The sequence below is a fragment of the Bidens hawaiensis genome, unplaced genomic scaffold (assembly GCF_021521415.1).
Source record: "Bidens hawaiensis isolate Kalapana, Puna unplaced genomic scaffold, B.hawaiensis_p1.1 tig00002338_1, whole genome shotgun sequence".
NCBI lineage: Eukaryota > Viridiplantae > Streptophyta > Magnoliopsida > Asterales > Asteraceae > Bidens > Bidens hawaiensis.
In genome coordinates, this window is record NW_027491126.1 from 1,902,615 (window position 1) to 1,921,401 (window position 18,787).

Sequence of the window (18,787 nt, forward strand, 5' to 3'; positions counted from 1 at the left end):
AACCTAGGTTAAGTAATAAGGTGGGTAAAAATACAAGAATGCAAGTCCCTTTATAATAAAGATATTAAAACGGGTTTTAATTAGTGTTCGGGTTGTTGGTTCGGATCTTGATAATTGGTCAAACCCAAAGTTGTGACATTCGTCAATTTTGGGTCCGATTCGTTTTCATTATTTAATTCATATACTTATAAATCGACCCGTTTTGTAAACCAAAACCCCCGACATAATCAAAATGATGGTTTTTATGTTACAATATTGTTTTACACTTGTTGTGTCTTGAAAACATCCTTTTCGGGCCTAAAAAAGCGTTAAAAACACTTAAAACCAACTCCAGGGCCAAACTGTCATTTTTGAAAGTTTGAAATATATTCCAGCCTCCACCCTGCCGCGCCGCGCGACGGGGGAGCCTCTTACGGTCGCGTAGCGCGAGCCTCATCAGACCAGCATCTCCGTTTATTTGTTTGTTTGTGCTTGTTTTGACCCATTTTTGCATGAAACTTCTTGTGTTTAACACTCATATTTGACCACCAACATTACCCTATATATACACCCCCTTTCCCCTTCATTTTCCCATGCTACAACTCCAAAAACTCTCTCAAACATCAAAGATCTAATGTTATTTTCTTAGTTGTTCATGAAGGTTTGACTTCTAAAAGTCAAACTGAGTTTAATCTTTCATTCTAATTAACAAGATGTGTTATTTAATGATTTATGAAATAAATGAAATTATTAAATATTGTCATTTTAATAGTGTCTTGTGTTTTGGGCAATCCGTCGCACCCGACATGTTCCGCCGCCTTTGGTCGGGGTGTGACAAAGGTCAACTTTCCAAAATAACAAATGTTATGAGATAACTCATAAAAATCAAGTAAGACTTAACCAAGTATGTAGTTCTACTGTTTTAGAACTAACAACGTCCGTTAAGCGAGTGTTCGGTTTTGTCGGTCCAACTTTGTTATAAGATCAAGTTGGGTTCAACATTCCAAGTACTTTGATAAAATATTTAAAATCAGTTTATAAAGTATTTTTAAATAAATATACAAGTTTTGATAGCTAGAAACACACTTGTGTGTCTTAAGCGAGTGAAAATCGGTTTAGTTCGGTTTGGTTCGGTTTCTATCTCACAATAAGTTCATGGACGGTTGCCACATGCCCAAATATCAAAGAACTTGTATAATAACTTATAAATGATGATACTTAAGTTTTACAACCCAAAAATTTAACAATAAAGTCTTTAAACGAAAGTTCGGTTTTCGGTTTTGATCTTGTTTCGTGTCACACCCCGACCAAAGGCAGCGGAACATGCTGAGGTGTAACGATTGCCCATAAGCACATGACATTATTTAAAGCGACAATATTTAATAAACTCATTTCATTTCACAACATCGAAAATGTCACATAACAATATTCATAACAAAATGTAGCAAATCAAATATTGTTCATTTTTGCTAATATCCTAAAGGTATTTGTGACGTTTTCTCCAAGCATTCAAAATCAACCAAGATATAAACCTGTAACATTTCATAAAATAAAGGTTATCAACACAAAGGTTGGTGAGCAATTCATAAGTTTTGAGCATATGATATATATTAAGGAAAAGCCACAAAACTAGTACACGAAACAATAAATAAAAGCTGTAAACTTGGATAAAATAGTTATCGCTAAACAAGTTAGCGGCACATTGCTATAATGGGATGCCAAATAATCTAGGATTTTATAGTTATCGTTAATTGCATTACGTTAACGACACCTTGCCATAAGGGGTTGCCAAATGGTCTAGGATTTATAGTTCCACCATCCAAAAGCGATAAACACATAGACATTTAAGCATAGAAAATCGAGCAATTATTCAAGTAAAGTATACAATAACGTTTGTGGTTTAAGACCCAAGTATAAAACATTTAGTTTAGATAAGATGAAATTTCACCCCCAAAATAAAAGATAGAAAACGGGGTATGAAAGTACTCACGTTCAAGTAATAAACTTGAAAGTTGATAATTTGGAGATTTGCCGAAACGACGGGTTTAACGAACAAAGCCTAAAAGGAAAGAAGTTTCGGGTTTAGAAAGGTTGTCTTGAAAGTCTTTAAATGAAATAAATGTTGAGAAATGTAAACAATGAAAGTTTCAAGGTTTAAAATGTAACTATTTGCAATTTATAATAATAACCCTTTAAAAATGTAAGTTTACTCGAAACCGGGTTGAAGTATCTAACCTTATTATTTACTTAACCTATGTTAAGTAATAAGGTGGGTAAAATGCAAAAATGCAAGTTACGTTGGGACAAAGATACTAAATAGGTCTTTAACGAGTGTTCGGGTTGTTGGTTCGGGTCTTGATGATTGGTCAAATCCAAAGTCATTTTCCAAAATATTAATTGTTATGAAATAATTCACAAAAACTTTATAATACTTAACCAAGTATGTAGATCTATTGTTTTAGAACTAACAACGTACGTTAAGCGAGTGTTCGGTTTTGTCGGTTAAAACTTTGTTATGAGATCAAGTTGGATCTAACGTTTCCAAGTACTTAAGAAAATAATTAAAATCAGTTTGTAAACTATTTTTAAAGAAATATACAAGTCTTGATAGCTAAAAACACACTTGTGTGTCTTAAGCGAGTAAAAATCGGATCGGTTCGGTTTCCATCTCACAACAAGTTCATAGATGGATTACACATACCCATATATCATAGATCTTGTATAATAATGTACAAATGAAAATGTTTAAGTTCTACAACTAAAAAGTCAACAACAAGTCTTCTTTTTAAAAAGAGTTCGGTTTGGTTCGGTTTCCATCTCACAATGAGTTCATAGATGGTCTCCACATACCCAAGACTTCTATATGTGACTAACAAACTAAAATGAGCAGAAGTTAAGCATGGTTAGTAAGCAATAATAAAGTCAGATAAGTATATATATATAAAGAACACGAAGTTCTCCATGAAGCCTTGCCTTACGAGGTCCGAAACCTCACCGACCGGAGCCGGAGAAGTAACTACCAAAGGTAACAAGGGGTATTATATTATATATATGTTGTGCCACCATAAACAAGTATTAATAATGTTAGATAAACAAATTAAAATGAAAGATTAAACTCAGTTTGACTTTTAGAAGTCAAACCTTCAAGAACACACTAATATTAACCTTGAATCTTTGATGTTTGAGAGAGAAAATGAAGTTGTAGCAGGTGTAAATGAAGGGGAAAGGGTATGTATATATAGGGTAATGTTGGTGGTCAAATATGGGCGTTAAACACAAGAAGTTTCATGCAAAAGGATAAAAAACAAGCACAAAACAACAAAAAACCGTTTGCTGATCTGAAGCAGCTCGCGCCGCGCGACGACCTCTCTTGCCCTAGTCGCGCAGCGCGGCGTGCCCGGGGGGGCTGTTCCAGCTCGTCTAGCATAGTTCGTTTCTCGTCCAGAAGTTCGTTTTTGATGTATTTTGCTCGTTTTAAATGCGTTTTTGAATCCGTAATAGGGGTTTTTCAAATTGAACATATGGGAATGATTTGGTAACATAAAAATCCAATATTTTATATATCATGAGTTTCGGTTTACAAAACGGGTCGGTTTACAACATAAAACAACACCAATACGAATACAATCGAGACCCGAATTTAACAAATGTCACATTTCGGGTTAAGACCGAGGTAAGATTCTACAAAACCATAACCATAGAAGTTATAAAAATGGTTTTAGAAACTTAAATCTAACAGTAAGCATGTTTAAACAATTATTTAATAAAACTAGTAAATAAAGTTCGGTTTACGGTTTAGAGCTATTTACGGTTAAATCGAGGCTAGTCTCTTTAAACCCATAACCATGGAACTTCATAAATATGATATACAAAATAAAATGAGAAGAAGTTAAGCATGGTTAGTGAGAAATAATAAAGTTAGATGGTTAGATAGTTAGATATATAACAAGGACCACGAAAGTCCTCCATGAAGCTTTGCCTTACGAGGCCCGACACTTCAACGACCGAGACCGGAAAAGTAACCACCAAAGGTAACAAGGGGTGTTTATTATATATATGTTGTGCCATAAGTTATAAGTGTTAATAAAAGTTAGCAAGTTAAATAAAATGAAAGACTTGACTCAGTTTGACTTTGAAAGTCAAACTTATCAAGAACATGAAAATAACCTTGAAAGAACCTTGAATTTAATAGAGGAAAAGAGATATGAGCAGGGATGAATGTAGGAGAGGGTCTTGTATTTATAGGATAAGCTTAAATGGGTTAAACAAGTGATTTAGTGGGTAAAAACGGATTTTTGTTAATAGAACAAACAACAAAACACAAACCTGCAGCTGCCGTCTGGTGTCTCCATCGCGCCACGCGACCCAGAAGGGTCTCACCCATCGCGTAGCGCAATGGGTTGGGCGGGTGGATTTTTTAAAGTTTCAAAAATGACAAATTTGGTCCCTGAAGTTCGTTTTTAGCGTTTTTAAGGCGTTTTAAGGACCGAAAAGGATGTTTTTTAGACCCAAAAAATATAAAACAATATTGTAACATAAAATCCATCATTTTGATTATATCATAAGTTTCGGTTTACAAAACGGGTCTGTTTACATAATAAACGAATACATAAACGAATACAAATTAGACCCGAAATTGACGAATGTCGCAGTTATTATTATTGTTCCTATGGTTTTATTACAAATTAACCGCAAACTAATCAAAAACACAGTAGATGACATAACATATTCTAATAAAAAAAACACTTACATCAAAGTGACCATCCACCCGTAGTGTCATTTGTTCCACATAGATGTATACACCACCGGTAAGCAGCCATGCCCACTATAAAATAGGCGAAAAATCCGAATATGGTTTATATTTTTGACATGTTGAACCACACTGTAGGATTTTTACTTTGAAGTCCATCATCAACACGGAAATAGGATTTAATTTCCAGCAAGCAGATAAACATAATAATCATGAGTATTAAACCTATGACTATAGATGACATCATTTCTAACTCGGATATGGTTGAGTTCAAGATTGGTTGATATGCTCACACAAGTGCAATGCTATATGGGTATATATCACTTTATGAATTTTTAGTGGGGAAGAGGAAACAACATGTATTGTGTTTTGGTGTAATTACCAGACTACTTGCTAAGAAGTTGGAAACATTAGGTTGTAATGCAGCGTTGGCTGAGGTTGATACTAACATTTTAAATGTCGTGAAAAGTTTCTATGATATTAAAGAGTCATGGACGTTTCATATTTGCCCGATCAACATCATTGAACAAGATACGCATACCACTTATTCAAAAGTTAGGCAAAAGACTTATCGAGTCCCGTGGAAAAGGCCGCAATGAATTTGACGTGAACATGGTGGATTTAAAAGATCACGAGTCCCGTTCTGTTTCAGGGGCATGTGCACCTCTCCGTTACATGGAAACACTTAACATTCACACCAAAATAAAATTTATAATCCGTGATGACGTTGCTCCTGCGATGAATGTGATCCCACCATATTACATGTTCTGTTCAAGTGTTCTTACCAACTTAAAGACGGCTTTTTCAAAACTTTACTGTGGATGTGAGTGAGAAAAATTTTGTTGTGATAGCCACAAAATCAGCATCGATTGGTTCAACTTCAAATTCCGTTGCTAACTAAAAAAAATGTGTGCTGAAGTCTTTAAGGGAATTTACAATCTCAACACTTGTTCATGCTTCTGAATAAGAAGGAAAAAAACCCGTTTAAGTCTTTCATGGTTCAAAAAATTTAGATATGGGTTTGTTTGCACTAATATGCTTTTAACCAAAACGTGATTTAAAAAAGGGTTGAAAAAGGTTTAGACGTGTGTGCTTCGATGAGTTGTACATTATCACATAAAATAGTATTCAATATATATATATATATTTATATATATATATAAAAGCAGACGTTGATTATTATAAGACGTCACAACGGTATATTTGTAATTTTATAAAGTATTATATTTAAAAATATATTACAATTAATTACAATGCTAAATCTAGCATTTAAAATATATTATAACTATACTAAAAAAATGAAAGCCCAACATATGTGTATGCTTTGATGAGTTGTATATTATCACGCAAAGTCTGTTTTCATATATATATATATATATATATATATATATATATATATATATATATATAAGAAAATATAGAGAAAAATAACACAGACAATGGTAAATTGGAAATTGTAACTACAAAAAATTTGAAGTTTACTTAAAAATCCTTTTGTTTTGTTTATGCACATTTCACTTATTTTAAAGCAACATATGGTAACATCATGGTAAAAAAAGTGTTGCTCAACATACTTCTTACCCCCATATTTTTACTAAGCGTACATCTTCCATTAAATTATACATTAATACGATTCAAAGCTTTGTTGTTTATTTTGTCATTTTGTTATCTTTTATTATTTATATTTTTAAAATACATATTTAAGATTTTTTTTCTTTTGTTTTTTATATATATTTTTTAAATGACTTTTTATTTATTTTAAATAACAAAACATTTATTTCTTATTTTAAAACAAGTTTTTTTCTATACTTGTTTAATTTGGAATTTACAATCTCAACACTTGTTCATGCTTCTGAATAAGAAGGAAAAAAACCAGTTTAAGTCTTTCATGGTTCAAAAAATTTAGATATGGGTTTGTTTGCACTAATATGCTTTTAACCAGAACGTGATTTAAACAAGGGTTGAAAAAGGTTTAGACGTGTGTGCTTCGATGAGTTGTACATTATCACATAAAGTAGTATTCAATATATATATATAAAATCAGACGTTGATTATGATAAGACGTCATAACGGTATATTTGTAATTTTATAAAGTATTGTATTTAAAAATATATTACAATTAATTACAATGCTAAATCTAGCATTTAAAATATATTATAACTATACTAAAAAAATGAAAGCCCAACATATGTGTATGCTTCGATGAGTTGTATATTATCACGCAAAGTCTGTTTTCAAATATATATATATATATAACCAAATATAGATAAAAATAACACAGACAATGGTAAATTGGAAATTGTAACTACAAAAAATTTGAAGTTTACTTAAAAATCCTTTTGTTTTGTTTATGCACATTTCACTTGTTTTAAAGCAACATATGGTAACATTATGGTAAAAAAAGTGTTGCTCAACATACTTCTTACCCCCATATTTTTACAAAGCATACATCTTCCATTAAATTATACATTAGTACGATTCAAAGCTTTGTTGTTTATTTTGTCATTTTGTTATCTTTTATTATTTATATTTTTAAAATACATATTTAAGATTTTTTTCTATTGTTTTTTATATATATTTTTTTTAAATGACTTTTTATTTTTTTTAAATAACAAAACATTTATTTCTTATTTAAAACAAGTTTTTTTCTATACTTGTTTAATTTGGAATTTACAATCTCAACACTTGTTCATGCTTCTGAATAAGAAGGAAAAAAACCCGCTTAAGTCTTTCATGGTTCAAAAAAATTTAGATATGGGTTTGTTTGCACTAATATGCTTTTAACCAAAACGTGATTTAAAAAAGGGTTGAAAAAGGTTTAGACGTGTGTGCTTCGATGAGTTGTACATTATCACATAAAGTAGTATTCAATATATATATTTAAAATCAGACGTTGATTATGATAAGACGTCACAACGGTATATTTGTAATTTTATAAAGTATTATATTTAAAAATATATTACAATTAATTATAATGCTATATATCTAGCATTTAAAATATATTATAACTATACTAAAAAAATAAAAGCCCAACATATGTGTATGCTTTGATGAGTTGTATATTATCACGCAAAGTCTATTTTCAAATATATATATATATATAGAATCAAATATTGATAAAAATAACACAGACAATGGTAAATTGGAAATTGTAACTATAAAAAATTTGAAGTTTACTTAAAAATACTTTTGTTTTGTTTATGCACATTTCACTTATTTTAAAGCAACATTGGTAACATCAAGGTAAAAAAAGTGTTGCTCAACATACTTCTTACCCCCCTATTTTTACTAAGCATACATCTTCCATTAAATTATATATTAATACGATTCAAAGCTTTGTTGTTTATTTTGTCATGTTGTTATCTTTTATTATTTATATTTTTAAAATACATTTTTAAGATTTGTTTTTCTACTGTTTTTATATATATTTTTTTAAATGACTTTTATTTTTTTAAAATAACAAAACATTAATTTTTATTTAAAAACAAGTTTTTTTCTATACTTGTTTAATTTTTTTAGAGTGTGTTTTTTTAAATAATTTTTAGAGAGAGGTTGTATTTTTTAATACAAAATTCATATTATTCGTTAACTAAAAAAATAGTGTATTTATGTAATAAAGAACATAATTTTTATGAATTGAGTATAAAATATATAATGTTATGTGATAATTAATATTTTAACATAGAAATTGTGTTAGAATGGACTAATCTTTCAAATAAACATGTTTAAATAATTTAAAGTTTAGGGAAGAAGGTATGACGATATGCAAAGTGAAATGTAACATCTTGAGTTTAAACGAAAACATAGATTGCAACGTAGATATAAAAAACAAACTCTTTAAAAAAGATAACAAGAGAATATAAAAAAAAGATAAAAAAAAACAACTAGGTTGTTTACGGATGAACCAAAGTTCTGACAATATTGTTAAAGGTTAATTAAGTTGAAGATTTAAACACAATTTATGATTTCCATCTTGTTATAATTTAACTAGGTTAACATGCCATACGAAAGGGTCGTGGACTACCTGTATCGTCATTTGTGTTCGATGGTGTTGTAGTCTACGGTGTCGGTGGTGGTAAAGCATTGCCGGCATTTAGAACTTAAGAGAAATAAGCAAGAAAATGGTGAAATGAGGAAAGATGGTGTGAGTAATGACAAGAGTTGCTCTTGGTTTTATTGTTCAATGCAACAAAGGGTGAAAGCAACTTATCAATGGCCACCTGCGTGATCTCAGGGATATTATCGTCCTTTGTTTGTATTTTAGTGACAGAATAGTGGCAAAGATGTTTCACACAAGAATGTTATGAAATTGGAAGGGATGGTTGGTTATGCATGACTCAATCACCAATGAGTTATTTAGCTAGATTATTTAGAATTTTATTCATATTCTAAAATTTTATTATTTACTCTATACTTTAATTATGTTATTCTATTTAATATTTCAGAATTTGGGTCGCATATTTGCTATCTTTATAGTTATGAGGGAGAATCAATAATCACCACCGTTTTGCCACCTCCATGACCACCGATGGCCACCTTGGCTGTTACTATTGTATCTCCCGTCTATGCCACCTCCATGACCACCGATGGCCACCTATTAACCGAAACCGAATGTAACCCCGCAAAATCGTGCCAAAAATCGATTATTAGTGTTTTTTATAATCGAACTGAACCATTCACATTTTCATATGATTTTAGCTCTTATACCTTCATTTAATGCATTTTCACATCTATTCCATGTGTTTGTAATTAAAAAATATTGGCTCAATTTTAGTGTTGGATATTAACTAAACCGACTCAAAAACGACAATTAACCGAAGAAACCGAAACAGCTGGGGCTAATAACCAAAGCTTTCCTTGAAAACGGATTGGTTTATAGATGTTTAAAAATCTAGTTAAGAGATTTTCGATTATAAATATAAAATTGTTTAAATTACCTAAGGAGTATATATTTAACATTTGCTGTAAAAAAATAAATTATATATTTAGCATTTATTCATTGTTACCATGTAAGGACAAAAATTGAATGGTAACAAATGCTGGTTGTTCCCACCGGCCACCACCCACACCATTTGTATTTATTTAACTGCTTCAAAATTAATATTACATTGAACTTAAAAAAGGCTCATGCTTCATCTGATTTACAATGGGATTTAAATTAATAAATAAAAATAACATCATAGCTATATTAATATAACCCAAATAAATATAAAAAATCATATCTAACAAAATCAAAAAAACAGTTCCATGTTGTGTAGTTACAAAACAAAACACATGTATCCATAATTTCACAAAATGGGGTAATATATATGGCCAGTAATGTAAAAAGTGAAATGGTGCCAACATCATTTTAGCCACTTCTTATTGGCCTATATCATGGCACCTTGAGTATCTACACATTTGGTCTGAAATGGAAATGATACCTTATATAAATTTTTCATCAAAAAATGATTTAAGCAAGTCAATCAATGGAAAAGGCATTTCAAGTACTTACCATCTTCATCCTTATTATTCCTCAAACATGTGAACCTCTTTTCTTTCTTCTCTTATCTAGTTATCTGTTATATATATATATATATATACATATATACTTAGTTGTTGAAGAACACCACACCACAACAAACACAAACACAACTCTCGCGCTTTCTCATGACCAACCACCACCATAAACCATCGTACGCCACCCGTAACCTCCACCGGAAACCGTTGTATGTACACCACTAGTAACCACCACTAATCACGTTCAATAAAGAATATTCGAGTTATAGGAATTGGACTCAAGAGCTGGTACTCAATATCATCTTCATTTCCTCATTAGAATTAATCTTCACCTCATGCAAGTAAAAGGTACAAGTTAGAAAGTTAAGAAAATGTTAATTTTGTGAGCTAAAAGCATATAAACGTGTGTTATTACAAAAACAAAATTATTGAACAATTGAATGACATTGCTACTTACACTAAGAGCGTGTTTGTTTTACAAAATTCGTGGTAATTCAAATGAATTGGAAATCCTATGAAAATTCCATTTCATTTTGTGAAACGAACGCGCCCTAAGTGATTAGTAAAACAAAAAAATAAGAATCAAAATAGAACTTATATGACAAAACTAACACATATCAAAAGGTGAAAGCAAACTTTCGACGTAATAGATAGGGCGTGAATATGTGAGACGATAATCCACGTAGAACTCCTGATTGAAATCCCCAATCCAGTCTATCCCCATGGATTCATCAAGAGTTGCCAAACCCTTGAGCGCCTTATATGAATCTTTTGATGTGTCATAGATAACGAGCTCGAATGAGAAACTTCGGAAGAGAACTTTCCCATCACCTAAAATACAAATAGAGTAGAACCTGTTAGCTTCCGATCCGAAGATGAATGAACGTGTTTTTAACCATACGCCTTCTTCTTTCATCAACCACAGATCAAATGTGATATTGGTATTTGAGCTATCGTTAATCATGCAAAGGCATCCGTCTATGATTCCCAAAACCATCCCGTCGCATTGGAAATAATGTCCATTGGGTGGTTCTACTTTCGAGAATATCATCTCCTTAACATTGAGCGCCAAGATCGCCCGATTGGAAAAGTAAGCTGGCCAATAAACAGTTTTAAATCTAACAATCTTCAAGTCATCACCAACACTATAGCCTAATCCAAATACGTAGGGATGGCCCGTACGAGGTGGATCCATAACCACAAGTATCTTTGATGCACATGTTAAGGGATTGTATTAAACCAGTAACGGATTTCAATAATTCACACAACACTAGCAGCTCTAGCTAATGTTTTCATTTAAAAAGGTATCTTTGTATTTTGTGATTTTTAGTATGTTAACCTAATGTTTTCATTTTATTAGAGTTAGGGGAGTTAACGAACTGAGTTAGAGCTCGACTTAGCTTGAGCTTGTTTACATACTAGAGCTCGAGCTTAGGGGCTTGACTCATTTATTATTCATTAATTGATTAATTTATAAATTGTTATAATATTTGATTATATATATATATAGTAATAATAATAATTGTATAACTATATAAATGATACACTTAGGAACTGGCTTGACTGCTTGAGCTCGATAAGTAAAGATTGGGTTCGAGCTCGTTTGTTAAGCAAGCTTGTATTCATGCTCGAGCTCGTTTAAGCTCGGTTTGATTTGAACTTTTAGCTAGTCGATCTCGAAAACGGGTCAAAACAGTAAAGTTTTAGTTGTAGTCGAAATGGGATGGGTTGGATTGACTGACAATTTATGGCTTTTCCTTTTTTATCAAGTTTTCTTTCTATTAATATACGTACCATTCAGTTCCACAATTCATTTTTAATTCAAAAATAACTTCCATTTTTAAGGTATAGTAAAATTAGAGGGGAATTCTAAAAGTTTACTAACAAATTTATTTAATAAATTCTAAAGCTGGGCAATGACTCGCCGACTTCCGTGGCAAAGGCCACCATCAGTTTGACGTTATCATTATGGATTTACAAGTTCACGATCCTCGTTCCGTTTCGGGAGCATGTGCGCCTCCCCGTTACATGGCAACGCTTGAAATGCTCGAGAAAATGAAGTTAATGATTCGGGAGGACGGTGCTCTCGTGATGAATGTAATCCCTCCAGAATATCCAAACTTCTGCTGCTGTTAAAGACAAAGGCGTGCTGAAGTCTTTGAGGGAATTAGTTGGTCATGCTCCTGAAGAAGACGTAGACGAAGAAAAACTGTTGAAGTCTTTCACGGTTCAAGAAGTTTAGATGAGTTTGTTTGCACTAATCTGTTTTTAATCTTGGTTGTTATATGTTTTTGAACCTAATCTGCTTTTTATCTAGACATGTAATTGACTGATTTCTCTTTGTGTAATTCGAGTTTGTTGGAATCCTGATCATTTATGCTTTAATTTTAGTTTGTTGGAATTTTGATTACCTAGCATCTATGTTTTAATTTTAGTTTGTTTGAATTTTAAATCTTAGCACGATATGTGTAAAGGTGGAAAATTGAGCAAGGGCTGTGTAACAGGTCAATACGCATATGGTACTAATAGTTTTTACTTGTATAGTTTGTCATAAACTAAAATTAACAAGAAAATGGTTTAAGAAGAAAAGGTGTTCCATAATCACTCATTGCAGGGGATGATTCATAATTCTGTTGTTATACAAATATAAAAAGCACATGCCATTAATTCTGTTCTTTGATTATCTTTACTTCCCAAATCAAAAGGGGACGACCGCTGGTATTTGATGATTCTGAAGGTCTTAATAGCTATTAATGCTCTTCTGAATGCTGCATACCAAGATTTGGAATAAGGTAAGTTGATAAGAGTTATTTTCTTTATGTTTGACAATGTCAGCAGTACTTACATTTGTATGTTTACTCATCGCAAAAACTAAAACCATGCGGGCAATAGTCCCTCTAGGAAGTAGACCACCAACCCCTCTTGGAGGCCTAATGCTGTTTGACATTTCTAAAAGTCAACAAGGGTAGAACGGGTATCTATGGCTAGTATATCTTCTCTGATGCTTTACTGTTCTACAATGCTTACAACTTCTTATCCTTCTCAGGTACCTTTACATGTTTATGATATAACCATTGTTAGAGGAGACAAAACAGGCAGATTGGTCTGGTTGGGTAACTGGTCAAAGTGGTTAATTTTTGTGCGCACTGTAACGGGTCATATCCGGTGGATCTGAAAAACATTTTGTCAAAAGTGTTCTAGTTTTTTGATCGAAATGGTTTAGGAGGTTGTTGCTAGAACATTGTATTTTGGGTGACTTTTGTTACGTTTAAACCATTTGACCTTTTGACAGTCTATTTTCTTTTGTGTTACCTGTTTGACCCATTAGAGTTGAACATGACTCTAATTATTACTTTTTATAAATAATTGGTGTGCTAAGTAAATTTAACATTTAACAAGCATATAATGTTTATATGGTAAGAAGAATTCCTACTTACCCAGCGGATGGCAAAGTTAACATCCAACTTACACTGAAAATAATCATTAATTTATTTAATAATGTATTTATTACCAACAGGAATACGTATACTTATAACTCCCGGTTCAGCATTCTCGTAGTTTGGATATTCTGTGCGACATTGTCAAGGAAGCACGCATGCAACTTATAGTTTGCATTCTTTAAAAGTAAATGCATCACTCTTGCCAGCATGTTTTAACTTTGTTCTTCTCCTTGCAGTTAACTGTTACCACGTGGTGCACATATTATCCGAGAGAATCTTTGGAAATGTGATCCACTCTAACTTAGGACAAAACACTATGCTCTCAAAAAGTTGATGCTCCTGCCTCCTGTCCATGGGTGTTGGTATGCTTTTAACTTTTATATTTGATTTAAATATGTTAACAAGTTCATTCTATTCTATAATTGTGGTTGTGTAATTGAACAGTTACTGTCACTATACGTAGCTGAAGATGTTGTGAACAATGAATTCATTGATCTGGATTACTAATCTCTGAGAAAACATGAAATGGCAACTATGCCCCTTGGAAATCAGTCTGAAGCAAGTTACTTGCCCAAAAGCGCTACTCCAATTGCTGCAATAGAAAGTACACTTCTAACCGTGATATATATGGCGCACTGCGGTGAACTCAAAACTTTATTTGTAATAATAATAATTGTATAATTATATAAATGATACACTTAGGAACTGGCTTGAGCTCGATAAGTAAAGCTTGGGTTCGAGCTAGTTTGTTAAGCAAGCTTGTATTCATGCTTGAGCTCATTTAAGCTCGGTTTGATTCGAGCTTTTAGCTAGCCGATCTCGAGAACGGGTCAAAACAGTAAAGTTTTAGTTGTAGTCGAAATGGGATGGGTTGGATTGACTGACAATTCATGGCTTTTCCTTTTTTATCAAGTTTTCTTTTTATTAATATACGTACCATTCAGTTCCACAATTCATTTTTAATTAAAGCATCTGCAGGTATAGTAAAATTAGAGGGAGATTCTAAAAGTTTACTATCAAATTTATTTATATAAATTCTAAACAGGTTTCAGTATAGTCTGCAAAAGCTAGATTTATAAAAGTTCAGGTATATATATTTTGGTCCGCTGTGATAAGGTTTGGATTGACCTGGTATGGCCCAACTTAATTGCTAAAGGGTGTCAATTTCGACTTTTATGGTAGTTATTAGTACGGGTCAAAATTTGTCAAGTCTGGTCATCCCATAAATACTCTTTACCTTTTGTTTCTTGAGATTTATGACTGGTTAAATTTGATTTAGAAAACTATAGTACTTTCTTCAAAAAAATGGTTTAGGAGATTTTATACATTTTGAATCTTGTGTTGACTTTCAATTTGTTTCATTAAAGAAAAACAAAGAGAAAGTGTAATTGAAAGACCTTACATATAGATGGGTTGGAACTTAAAATGTGATAACTTATATTTTAGTTATAATGAATGAATGTGTGTTTGTATGGATATCATTTGACTTGTTTCTTTGTGGATTGAATATGGTAACAGGATGGAAGACTATTATTACATTACACTATTATTAGATATAAATTATGATAAAAATATTTTACTTATTAGAGGGGCATTCATAATGCCATTGATGATTAGAAGGGTGTGATCAAATTCTCTTATCATTTCATTATTTACATGTAGAAAGCCTCAATAATGTACAGCTTCTGTCACATTGGCAATCTAAATACACACAAAATACAAAGGAAGAACATTCCACATTTTAATTTAGAAAAAAGACCATAAATCGATATATAGATAAACCTAATAAGGATCTCCGGACACATGACAATTCCGATGGAAAAGATGATCACGTGTTAGCTATTGAATGGATTAGTTCTACCTTTAGGTTGAATTTAAGTTTGTCAGGACATTGGTCCCCAAAGAGATCCAATGTCCTCAAAACAACACTCATCGTAGTCTAAATGTCCTCAAAACAACACTCATCGTAGTCTAAAATAACATGTTAGATAAAACTAACACACATCAAAAGGTGAAAGCAAACTTTCGATGTAATGGATAGGGCGTGAATATGTGAGACGATAATCCACGTAATACTCCTGATTGAAACCGCCAATCCAGTCTAACCCCATGGATTCATCAAGAGTAGCCAAACCCTTGAGCGCCTTATATGAATCTTTTGATGTGTCATAGATAACGAGCTCGAATGAGAAACTTTGGAAGAGAGCTTTCCCATCACCTAAACTACAAATAGGGTAGAACCTGTTAGCTTACGATCCGAAGCTGAATGAACGTGTTTTTAACCATACGCCTTCTTCTTTCATCAACCACAGATCAAATGTGATATTATTTGAGCTATCGTTAATCATGCAAAGGCATCCGTCTAGGATTCCCAAAACCATCCCGTCGCATTGGAAATAATGTCCATTGGGTGGTTCTACTTTCGAGAATACCATCTCCTTAACATTGGCGCCAAGATCGCCCGATTGGAAAAGTAAGCTGGCCAATACAAAAAGCCATTTACAAACAAACCCGCTTGACCCAAAAGGTCAAAATCTCTTTTGAGGTATTCATATGGTGGCCCGCTCCACAAACTAGTTTTTAAGATCAAAGACATCATATTTATACAACCGTCTGTCGATTCGATTGTAAACAGTTTTAAATCTAACAATCTTCAAAGTCATCACCAACACCATAGCCAAATCCAAATACGTAGGGATGGCCCGTACGAGGTGGATCCATAACCACAAGTATCTTTGATGCACATGTTAAGGGATTGTATAGGACCAAATGACAACGTAAGGATGTGTCATGAAGAGCCAAGAGCACAATGCCATTTAAAGTTCTGACAACGGAAACGTGTGTCCCATCATCATGTTTTAAAGGAGAAGGAATTCTGACCATAGAAGGAGCCTCGTCTTCGGCTGGTACATTGTCGTCTATGACAACAAGAGGCCGTGTGAATGGCAAAAGGATCATTCGACGTGATCTTGACCTCATAAAACAAGGATATGAAATTAGAGCATTCCAATGCTTAGACACGCATCGAAACCGTAGTAAAGGTTTTCCCGGAAGTCGACCAAGAATGTTGTAAAGATTGTCGTCTCCTATATGGATGTTCGCCATACATGATTTGTATTTGGGGTGCTGAGGAGAAGATATGATGAATGCAAGGATGGAAACCCTATGTTTGCATTGTTAACAGTATTATATATATATGTAAAAGAAATAGTATTAGTAATTTGTGAGCGATCTATATATATATACTAGGTTAGTCACCCGTGTAGCACACGGGTTAGAATAAATAAATAAATTTATTTAAATAATAACACAATATAAAATTTAAAAAAAATATGTTCTTTATACACAATATTTGTAGTTTTATTTGCAACTTTACTTTTTATATAGAAACTTAGTAGTTTCTTATTATTTCCGCTTTTAACTATGAATAATACAACACATAACTGATCATAAACTAAAATAATTTGTTTAAAAAAGAAACCAACTATATATAATGATTGACCTTAGCTTTTATTAATCTTTATTGCAAAGCAAAAATAAAGTGAAAATTTCATTCTTTGAAATTAATTATTTTATCTAAAGGGGTAGGATTATTTTTAAGAATGAAAGTATGAGTTCCATTATTACTTCTGGATATGATTTCGGCTTCTATTGCACGATTATCATATTGTTTTTTATGTGTAGTTTAGTTTCATTGCATAGACCAATTTTCTAGTTAATATTTTAAGCAACATCACTTCAACATCGGCTTTTAGGACTAACATATGACTTGACAACCTTAGATTTTAAGGCAAGTTAAAACATCAGGAAACTAATACCTTCTTGTAACGTATCATTTTATGCCTGATAGATACCATCTGAAAAATAGTAATATTTTTCATCTCCCAGAAACATGGATAACTAACGTTTGCTAATTTCTTGAACGACCTAATTTTTTGGTGCATGTACAACTCGTTTTACTAAAGAAATCTATATTTTTGAAATCTCCAATAGTAGAAGGATATACAGAGTCAATTTGTCATTTGATTAACTGTGTGCTAATGTCTAACATTTGTATTTCAAATATAAAAAGTTGTATTATCCACCTGAAAACCAAAACATGTAGTCTAGTGTTTATATTTTGTGAATTTTTAAGATGATGAACGTAACATAAATGATGAGTTGTTTAAACAATCAATTAAAAAGTTGTAAATGGTTACTTTTAAACCAACCCGTGCTCGAAACATTCTAATCATAAATATTTTTTACTTGAACCATGTTTAATACTTTAACCAGTTAAAAAATTCGCTCGTTTAAATTAATATAAACACTAAGAACACATCGATAGTGAATTTGCCTTTTAAGAGTTTGAAAGAAAAAAACATGTAAATTAGTAAACAATCATATATTTAATAAGTTAAAGTTTATTGAAATTTTAAATTTAAGTTAATCTTGCCTTTTCATTCAATAATATCTTTATTAAAAAGAGAAAATTAAATATTAAAAGGAGAAAAATGAAATGAAAAACTATTAATAAGAAAGATATATGTATTCAATATGAGAGATGAGAGTGAAAATTTTGTATTTAGTAGGAGAGAGATGAGGGAAAAATTTTATAAGGAATACTTTGATGTTGACATGTGACAATAAAAACTTTTATTTATTATATAGTATAGATTCTGCCACTTTCTGGGCCAATTTCAAAAAGGAATAAAGACTTGGAAATGGATTTTACGTACCAACCAAAATATTAAGAATCATTCACCAAATAACCAACACAGGTATCATGAAACGTGCATGTGACGTTGACTTATGTAAATGGATAATTCTTACTAATTGTTCATGATATTAATTGGCTTGTAATCAGCAACATTACCCATAGTATACTTGATTATCTTAACTACATTGCAATGTATTAGATTTAGCGGAATTAAAAGTTTATGCTAAGAGCATTCACATCCCATTCCATATATTTTTTCTTATAATTTAGCTAAAAAACATCATTTCATAAATTTATCTATCATTTTTTAAAATTCTTTCACATTCTATTCCCTATTCATATCCATAAATTAATTCTTTATTAATTTTTTCTCTTTTGTCTTATTATATAGCAAGTGGTGATTGAGAGATATGTGATATA

The 18,787-nt window shown here is 31.9% G+C and overlaps 1 protein-coding gene across 1 annotated transcript; it reads right to left on the reverse strand.

Moving 5' to 3' along the window:
• Positions 1–16,311: 16,311 nt before the first annotated feature.
• Positions 16,312–16,773, reverse strand: LOC143618685 (F-box protein At5g07610-like). The gene has a single exon (XM_077090794.1). The coding sequence runs from the start codon at positions 16,771–16,773 to the stop codon at positions 16,312–16,314; it is 462 nt and encodes a 153-aa protein (XP_076946909.1).
• Between the last annotated feature and the right edge of the window lie 2,014 nt (positions 16,774–18,787).

Coding starts and splice junctions, on each gene's coding strand:
- LOC143618685 (XM_077090794.1), bottom strand. CDS start 16,773: ATGGCGAACATCCATATAGGAGACGACAATCTTTACAACATTCTTGGT.